At 33.7% G+C, this 10,396-nt stretch overlaps 1 protein-coding gene across 1 annotated transcript; it reads left to right on the forward strand.

Moving 5' to 3' along the window:
- The first annotated feature begins 2,095 nt into the window (after positions 1–2,095).
- Positions 2,096–10,050, forward strand: LOC128224307 (guanylate-binding protein 4-like). The gene is made up of 6 exons (XM_052934119.1): positions 2,096–2,215; positions 2,760–3,034; positions 3,860–4,090; positions 4,558–4,654; positions 5,488–5,932; positions 9,852–10,050. Exons 1-6 carry the CDS (start codon positions 2,161–2,163, stop codon positions 10,048–10,050), a joined length of 1,302 nt encoding a protein of 433 aa, XP_052790079.1. The 5' UTR covers positions 2,096–2,160.
- Positions 10,051–10,396: the final 346 nt, after the last annotated feature.

Here is a 10,396-nt window from a genome sequence, read left to right on the forward strand (position 1 = left end):
ATTATTTAGTTAGGGAAAAGTATTGCGATTTTCTGTTTGCCTTTATATATAACAATAAATGTCAATATTGATATTGATTATTGTCTAAATTCCATTTACATGTTGGTTGTTTAGGTTAAATCCCCATTTATTTTGATAATATGATAAATAAAAAAACACACCATAGCAAGTAGGCAGATAAGCACAAAGTAAGTATGGTAGTCAATGTTTGTAAGTATGCCGGGTCTATTCGCCATACCATTGCTTTAAATGTGTCAACATTTGTAGGATTTGCTCTCGGCGATACCATCCAGTCTAAAACAAAAGGAATTTGGATTTGGTGTAAAAAAACATCCCCGCATTGCAGACACAGTTCTTGTTCTTCTTGACACTGAAGGCTTGGGGGATGTCAGAAAGGTAGGGCTGAAACGAAAATGCATGTACCTGAAGTTTCCTATTAATATGTACAACTTTCTAATTAACTACTGTATTTTCTTTTGCAGGGTGACCCAAGTCATGACAATCGTATCTTCACTTTAGCGACTTTGTTATGCAGCACATTGGTTTACAATATGAAAGGTGCTTTTGATCAAGATGCTGTGAATAAACTTACGTATCCTTTTTTAAACGGCGAACGAAATGTAAATAAGACGGGTATAGATATTGTAAAGCCTGCTTTGTCATAAAATGAACTAATATATAACGTGTTTTTCACAAGTTGTGGTCATTAATGAGAAGAGCTGAATGCCCTTTGTACGTATCTATTGTCTGCAAATATTATGTGCATTGACAAATTACTTATATTTTACAACAGAATAACTTGAGAATTCTTCATGGTTGACCATGGCTTTCAGTTGATAACTTCCCCAGTGGAAAAAATAATTGCCCTACGGTTAAAACGTTACGGTGACCATGTCTTTGAAAATTATAATATGGAAAAATATAGGATTTGATAAGCATGTCTAAAGAGTAAATGGATTGAGATGGATAAAATATCGAGTAATTGGAAATTGATATTGCAAACCTTTTCTCTAGTGTTTCTGAATAAGATATGTCCATTCTTCAAATATTCCGTTTCTACACCGTTTCTTCATCGGCTGATTTTGACGAACACAGCTAAAGTCGATCAAGCCTACGAGCAGTTTACTAAGAATGTGGGGTTGAAAGACCCTAGCCATTGCGCTGGAATAATTTACAGTTCCCATTAGAATAAGTAAAAAAACGAAATTTTCCACAAAACACTTCCTTGTCTCATTTGTTTATACCTTTAACGAATGTAAATTTCCGGTACTGCAATTTTCGGTAGCACTCGTTACTAAAACACAGAGGGAAGATTTCCTAAAAGGTTAATCATATTTATTTTCCCCTGACACCGATGGCTCTGTTTAGATCCTTCAAAAAGCTTTGCTCGTGTACCAGGTATCCGTCGGCCATATTTATATCGTTCGTCATGCGCGTTTTTTACTTTGTCGGGCAATTATGCCATAATAGCATTCGTGACAAGATAATATTACGGGTGGAAACGATAACCATGTATGCAGGAACGCATTTCAATAGTTAAAAATACTTTATATAGAAACATGTGTATTTCCACCTGTAATAATAGCTACAGTTCTTTCAACTGTTCAATAACATACAGTCGACACATTTCTTCTTTTGTCAATGTTATAATAATCAAACATCGTCCTTAAATGGGCATTATTATTAATTTAATGCATTTTTATGTTTTAATCATTTGACTTCGATAATAAAAAATAGTCGATTGAATGTTTTTAACTGGAAGAACATAATTTTATTAATCTTTAACGAAAATCAGCTTTGTGTCCGAGATCGCCAAAACATTCGCTTTGGAGGTCGATGCGATGAAAACAATAGCATGTTACAGTGCATTTTGCCTGGATTTGTGCTGGTGCTGCGGGATTTCTCATTGAAAATGATAATCGGAAACAAGAAAATTACAACAGATGAATACTTGGAAACATCACTTGAAAACGAGGAAGAGCTTGGGCCCGATTTTAACAAACCTCGGAAGCAATTAAAAAGTTCTTCCCTTCTGATAAGCGAAAATGCTTTGCACTTCCTGTCCCTGGTGATGGAGACATTCTAGAAAATTTGGAGCAACTAACATTTAAAGATCTTTCCAAGAGATTTCAGGACGAAATATCAAAATTTCTCGAATTCATGTTCAATGTAGAACCAAAACAGCTTGTGGTTAGCAAACCTGTTACAGGCTCAAGTAAGTTGTCTTAATGCTTTTATGTTCATGTATACGTTTAAAGTAATATATGTAAAAGCATACAACTCGTGGCTCATTTTAAAATACTGATATATCTGACCACGTTGAAATTAGTTTAAACTAACGAAATAGTGTGCAGCATCACCTGCTATCCTGTTTGTCTGTTTTCTATTTGTTTAAAGTATCGCAAAATATTATTTTTCTACATGTATTTCTGCAACGTTTGTTTAAGTCAAATTTAAATGACAGCGTCATTAGTCAGTCAGCTACAACACATTCGTTTATCACTTTGCCATTCTTAGGCATCGTTATTGAAAGCTCGTTTGAATTCAAACCGATTAAACCATCCATGTTTTCATCGATTAAAGACCGAACCGCCACTTTTCAGTGCACACTTGATGAACAACAATCAATATCTCTATGTAAACAGTTGGTGTATAATATTAAGTTCCCTCAACGTATTTAAGTAACATTCCATTTGTCTTATAAAGCGAAGTAACACAATTAAACATGATTGCTGAACGCATATTTTCATTTTTAACAGTGTTGGCTGTTTTGACCAATCAGTATGTTGATGCTTTGCGAAATGGCGCTGTGCCAGATGTGGAAAATGCATTCGAAGCGGTTGCAACAATGGAAAATGCAAAAGTACGAAAGGAGGCATTAGAACAGTTTCATAAGGATTTAGTCGACCAGATAATGCCGGTTCCCTACAAACAACTTGACGACCATTTTCAAAGAGTACAATGGACTGCACTTGAGTACATTCGAAACAATGTCGTGAAAGACACAAAACATTCTGTTGAAAAGCATGTTCAGGTATAACGGTTATCTGTCATCGTAAAAAAGTACTTGCCAGTGTTCACATTGATTTCTATCTTATTCGTTTATTTGAAATTTAAATTTAGTACTAATACATGCGTATATGTTTCTGCTTTGACTGAGTTCTGCTGTATACTTAAAATCTTTCGAGTAATGATCTGTTTGAAGTAACATAAGTTCTTTAGAAAAATGTAAATGCCGACGACTTCATGTCTTAATGATAAGTCTATGTTTTGCTGAAGATTGATTTCGTTTGAATAGTTCACACAATGTTTTTTTTAATCGCTCAGATTAGACACTAATATCCATGATGTACCTGAATAAATGTGCAACAAAACAATTGGTCGATTTAGTTTGTAATAAGGATATAAGACAAATGAGGGTCATCGAGAGGATCTATTTTCATGGTTGTTTTAGTTGTAAGAGTTGCTTTTAGAAATTAAAAGTCATCCCAAACGTCACCCCCAGTGTACTTTTTTTATTTTCAGGGCAAGTTAAGCCAAACAATAATACGAGAAAATGTTTTCTCGTTATATTCTTACTTTAAATTAATTTATCCGAGAAAACATTTACATAAACAATCCAATATGGTGGTCGAATAGTATCTGCTTAGTTTGTTATAAGTTGGTTTTGTGAATTCACTGGTTTTTCGGGGTCTCTGAATGTCTCTAAATGCCGCTTAATCCAGTGGTAAAGAAGCTGAAAGTTGCTGTCGATTAAGTATGTCAATCCCTTTGACACTGCGATTACATTATTTCTTAAATGGCAAGTTCAACCTTTACGGCTTGATGTAGTTCAAATACTGTCGTGTTTATGTTACAGTCCGACATGGAAATGTCATGGTTACAAAGGAAGTCTGTAAATGAGCAACATGTCATCGAATTATGTGAGAAAAGTTTGGAAGCGTTACCATCAACGAGTAATCTGGTCGAAAGTATTCAGGCAAAATCATATGCAGTTGTCGGGGGCCATAAACAATTCAAACTTGATTCGGAACTAGTCGGAAAGCAGTACCATTCAATGCTGAAAGATAAAGGATATACGGACAGAGAGGTTTGTACATAAAACTATTCATTTCCCATTCTTAGGCTATGAGTTATGACTACACATTATTTTATTCGTAATATTTAAGATAAATTGTTTTACACATCGTGTCTCAGCGACAATATAGTATACATTTATATTCTTCTGATAACTTTTATTTGGTAAGTAATTGCCTTATGAGAGGTTCATTCTATACTACGCAATGTTTCCAGCGAAAAGTCCACCCGTTAATCGTGTCCTATATATGTCGGCCTATTTTTACTCGTTTTGTTTGCTCCTTCTTTTATCGATTTTAAACCCATCAAGACCTACACCGCTGTACTGGATTTTGTATGGTGGAAATCTGAAATCGGGTGGCAAACACGCAGGGTTACGGATGCATTGGAGTATATTAAAAGAACCTAAACAAACATTCCGAAAATAGAACAGAAAGTCATTTTAATTGTTAGATGGATTAAAGGTCAATTCAATTTCAGATGGCAATAACCTGGAGTACATTTATTCAGACTCTTGCAGAGGCTGAGATGGAAATCATTCAGTTAGACAATTCATTGTCAGAAGAAGAGAAGAAAAGTACGTATGCCGTATAAAATAGTTTATGCCTTTTAATAGTTTAAATTTAGAACTTCGTGGCCTCAACAGAGTAAAGGGGAACCTGGGTATTGGGCAGTATTATAAAATAAAATGAAACGTTTAATTGAGTGTCAATTCAATAATGGTTTAACTCTTTTCTTAGTAAGTTTTCAATCAACTTTCATAGACCGTGCTTGGGAGATTATTCAAATATGCACAAAAAAATTATTCTCGTAGATATTATATTGTAAGGTTTTATTTTTTGAAAAGTGGTTGTCTGGCCTTGATCCGAGTGCCTTTAAGCAGGAATATGGATAAAGTTAACTACGCTGCTTGTACTTGTAATTCAATAATGTCTCATTTTATTTAATTGTTTTGATGTAAAAGGCTGAAACAATGATGTAAAATGCATACCACTTATTTTGATTGCATATGAAAACATCCCTTTGATGTTTCTTTAAAGGATTCGATTAATTAAAGTAGATTTACCAACGTATTTTTTTTAATGCTAGCTTATTTCTAATAAAAAACATTTTAATAATTGTTAGCTTGTTATTAGTAAGACTTTGTGGGATATTTCCCTATTGTTATCTTGGTTGCCGTGCAATATGTATCATGTATTGAGCAATAAACTTAACGAGGTGATAAGTGTGCCATTTAACACCTCGTTAACTGATGGTTACAAAATGACCAATCGATTTTTCAACAGTTACGAAATGACTAACACAATGGTTACGAAATAACCAAGAATAAGAGGTTACGAAATGAGAAGGTAACGAAATGACCAGATCCCTTTTTAATTACTCTGCGATTTTTTCCTTTTATAATATTAGAGGAAAGAGAGGAAAACAAGCAAGAAATACAGCGAATGGTACACGAAATGGAAGAACAAAACAAACAGTTACTCGAAGAACAGCGGAAAACTTACACAGCCCAGCAAAAGAAGATTGAGGACGAACGAGACAAGCAAGACCGGCAACACCAAGAGAAAATGACTAACCTCATACAAAAGATAGCAGATCTTGAGACAGACAAGGATGAACGTCAGTTCCTACAACAAAGAATTCTACTTCTGGAAGAAGAAGACAAAAACAAAAGAAAAGAGGAAAGGCAATGGCGAATTAACGAGCAGCGAAGACGAGATGAGATAGAACGGAAAAGAGAGGAACATTGGCAACAATCGCAAAAAGATGAAAAGAAACGACATGAGACAGCTACAAAACAAATGCTGGATTTAATGGAGAGGATACAAAAGACAAACGAAGATAAAGAAGCTGAGTTGAAAAAATTAAAGGAAGAAAATGAACAAAAAGAAAAAGAAAGGAAAAAGCTTGGATTTTTTAATAAAATTAAGTATGGATTCAGAGATAAAATTTAAACTGTTACGTTTAGGCCTGAGAAAAAACGTGAATGTTTAAACTTTTATACGAGAGATGAAACACAGCAATTTGCTGGCATATTTGTGTTTGATAATTTGTATTAGTTTCCTTGATGACTTTCCATTTTGCTTTAAATTTGAGTGAAGGCATCCGTCGTTAGGATGTTCATATTTTTATTGCATTGAAGATATGAACGTCGTGAGTGTTTCTGTTAAATCTATATTGATTAACCATTATGATACGCTTGTATGCCCTATGTTTTGAATAAACCAAAATGAAGTTATTATTATGATACTATGTTCGAAAGGGATGTTAAAAATCAGAACTGCACTCTACTGGTGAAAAACAGAATTAATTTGTGTCTTAAAGCTGCATTCTCACATATTGAACGTTTTGACAACTTTTTTTTGTCTTCGATCCACGGAAACCAGTTATATAAGATGGTGACAAAACATAGATCGCAGATTTTTATATTAAGTTCAAAATGTGATGTTTTATGCATTTTGCTTAAACCGTTAGTAACGGTTTGAGCCATAAAACATTAATTTTTCGAACGGAAATATGGAAATCTACGATCTGATTTTTTGTCAGCGATCTTATATCATTGTTTTGCAGATATTTACGCAAAAAATTGCTCTTTCGAGGACAAAAGATAAAAAAGTTGTAAAAAAGGTATATCTGTGAGAGTGCAGCTTTAAATAGCATTATGCCTATATAAAACTATCGGTGAAAAAAATAACATTCATACGTAGTATTGTGTGACATTTTAATAACTTTACAAGTAGTATTTATTCATGTTAACACACGCATTAAAATAGCTATTATTTTGAAATATGATCGGATTGCACGCTCGGTCAGTAGAACACAGGCATTTATTACAGTTAACTGTTTTCGAAATCAAAATCTTAATGTGATCAAGACTGTTAAAGGGAGGTAACCACTGCAAAAGTTTTTTTTTCCTTTATTTTTCACTTTGAGCTAATTACGGATACTTCATGATGAAGACGTAATTCTGTGAACAAAATTCAAAATCAGCGAACAATAAGAGTTGTATATAAAAAATATATTTTTAAGAGTAAGATAGACAGAAGGCGTAATTTATAAGTAAGTAATGTATTAAATTACGGGTTGTTTCTCTTACGTCTATCATGCTATGTTCATTATAGCAACCCTACATTTGACTGTTCAGCAAAGCTGTAATCGCATGACCGATGTCAAACCCATGTCAACAACGTGAAAAGTGAATTGAAGTTTCCGAAAGTATGAAAGTGATGAATTTATATTCGTACAGAATTGACAAGGACTTTTTTGCCTGTTGTTACTGATGATGCTTGACTGGTAAAGTTCAAGGGTTTGGACTCCGTCCCAGATACGGGGTGTTCAGCACGCTTGTCTCGAACTATGAATCACGAATGACGAATATATTGTAAACGTCTTTTCACTTACAAATCAAATGGGATTTAGTTAATATTGAGTGAGCACTTAACAATGATAAATAGCTTTTATTAAATATAAAACTAAATTCAGAATCAGAATAGTACTACAACCCGATCGTGCATCACTAGGGTGTATTATCATTGCCAATGCTGGACGAAGCGCCTCCCAAATATTCAGTGTGGTTAACGATATCAACTAAATAATAAGTATAGCATCCGACCATTCAGTTGGTGGTTATTAAAATTTCAAAGCAGAATAATAAATTCACATGCTAGCGTTTTTAAAGGCAGATTATAACTCTTCATAATCATCCCAGACCACAAAACTCATTAAAGCTTAGCAATGCAAACAACATTGAAACACTATAATCATTTATTATTACATGAAAATGCATAAGTAATTCTTAATATTGACTGTTTGGGCTTATTTACTTAGGAAAACATATTAGTACTTAGAGCCTCTATGTCTCATTAAGTTGACGAGATGCAGTGTCCACTTCACGGAAAGTAATCGCTACATGATATCATATATATCAACATCTTACCCGTAAGGAAGGAGGGATGAATATATTACGGTCAATACAGTTGTTTCTTGCAACGTGGGGGCGTATAAGCTTTTTGCCCAACTGCACAATGGTATTTATTGTCCGTTCTGTCATTGTCTCTTGCTGAAACAACTCTTGCTATATATAGGATATAAAGCTGTTCTTGACGACAGGAAAGCGTTTTGTTGTATCATTTATTTTAAATATGCCTCCATTGTATGATTAAGTGTTTTAACGTTCTGCGTTTTTTATTAAACAATGAACTGAATTTAACTTTGACATTTCCAGAAATTTGTCATCCTGATATAAGGTCATAAATTCATAGCAAAAAATGGTTTGTTTGTTTTTTAATTGAAAAACAAATCCGCAGTAGAATATTTCTTAATAGATGATTCTTTTGGAAATACGTTCCGAAAACATTCGTTATTCAAAATTGAAAAAAAACATCATCGTGTAAGACCCTACTCATTACACGCCACTAGCGTAATACGGGATCAGTAAACTACCACAGTGTGGAACGAAATTTTACAATACACCTAGCTGTATTTTCGCGGTTAGATATGAAAAAGGAAATGGATAGGGTTATTATCAACTCTTTTATTTTGTTTGATAATAAAGAGACAAAGTTAAGCAAGAGTCGTTTGCACAGACATTTAACCATGTTTCAAAATGGATGAATTAGTGTGTTGCTACTTGAGTGTAACCATGCTAAACAGTGACAAGACGACATCCAAAAACATCTCAAACTGTAGACAACCATGAACACTTTATGTAAAAGAAACCTAAAATAGAAGCAAAATATCACAATAAGTACATTAAGTGGAACACGATACTACAATACAATATAATTTATATTCATTTAAGCCCTAACCGTAGTGTTTGAGAGATCAAGGTCGCATATGTGTTTGCATCCATCAACAATTTTCTCCACCGAGCGGGGCGGCAGTTTAGTACAGTCGGAGAGGTTCAATACACGTAGCTCTAATACACACTATAGCCTAAAACCAGAATATCCATTTGCTTTTATTTTCAATTCTTTGAAACACTGCAATACAATGCATTATACTTGATTATAACTTAATACGCTATACTAATATTTGTACTAAACATTGGTGAAGGTCACAGGAAACTGATCTAACTAAAATTATCTGTATTGAAAATGAAAACAATACAATCTTTCATTAAAACCATAATACTTTAAAAGTCCGGTGCTTCAATCATTTAACATATTGATAAATGAACCAAGCAAATGTCTTGAATCCCAAAACAATAAATTGTCTTTGCAAAATTTAATGACGAAGGAGACATCACCAGAACTCCAATGTCAGAATGTTAAAAACAAACATTTTAAAAAGAATACTATTAAATTGAAGGCAGGTTTTAACAATATATACACCTTTTTATGTATTTTATGTTCTGGTATAACTATTCACGAAAAAGCAACCATAGATAAGTTGTAGAATTTCTGGTTTCAATTTTATGCAAACCCCTAATTCCTGTGAGTTTCATTGCAAAGACAGGAAATTAAAATATAATGAGCTTGATATCTGTCAAAACGACTGTACTGTATTTGAAACCCATCGAAAGGCTAAAGTATATTTTAAAATTGGGGTATGATTTTTTTTTATACTGTTTTAGTATTGATGGCCTTAATGTTGACCGTATAAAGATCAAAAAGCAATCTCAAGTTAGGACTGTACATAGGCTACCTACTCACTACGTTTTAGAACTAAAAACTAATAAGAACTAATATTGAGAGAGTAAAGGTAGAAAACTAAGTTTTATTCCGAACTCTCCGATGATATTTCTACTGCTTTAATGATTCAAAACATACCAGGACAGCCCAGGGCTTTGACATGATTGGAGACCCAGATAAGTTTAGACTGTGGCAGCCCGACAGATTTTCAGCACAGAAACGTTTGAACCGAGCCTCTGTCATTTTGCTCGAGTTTGGATTACGTATGAAACTCATGTCGACTTTGCGCCATAGCTCTGGTGCATTCCCAACCTTTGCAAACATTCGGCACATCTTCTGAAGTCTTAAAGATATTTGTATTATATTACATATTACTATTTTCATTATCCCGAAGTTTTTAAGAGCAATTTGTACATACGCAAGAGTAAATGGAGCTACATTTTGCATCGGTAAGTCGATGTGGTATAATTAGCACTCATCTAAACTGCCATTTTTGCACAGATCTTATGTTGACGACAAGCCTTAGAAGTGTGTTAAAATTGAGTACTTTTATTATTTTGTATTCTTAAATATCGAACAGCAACAGATACACGGTGTAGTTTTAACATATTAAAATGTCAATTAATGTATTAGTAATAGTTAATGCACACCCAACCTGAGTTACTGAGATTATACAAGGTTTAAGA

Source organism: Mya arenaria, chromosome 17 (assembly GCF_026914265.1).
Source record: "Mya arenaria isolate MELC-2E11 chromosome 17, ASM2691426v1".
NCBI classification, from domain to species: domain Eukaryota; kingdom Metazoa; phylum Mollusca; class Bivalvia; order Myida; family Myidae; genus Mya; species Mya arenaria.

Excerpts from the sequence above, each read along its gene's own strand:
- LOC128224307 (XM_052934119.1), top strand. The coding sequence starts at position 2,161 with ATGTTCAATGTAGAACCAAAACAGCTTGTGGTTAGCAAACCTGTTACA. Across the intron at positions 4,091-4,557 it reads AAGGATATACGGACAGAGAG|ATGGCAATAACCTGGAGTAC; the intron begins GTTTGTACATAA and ends ATTCAATTTCAG. Across the intron at positions 5,933-9,851 it reads AACGAAGATAAAGAAGCTGA|GACAGCCCAGGGCTTTGACA; the intron begins GTTGAAAAAATT and ends AAAACATACCAG.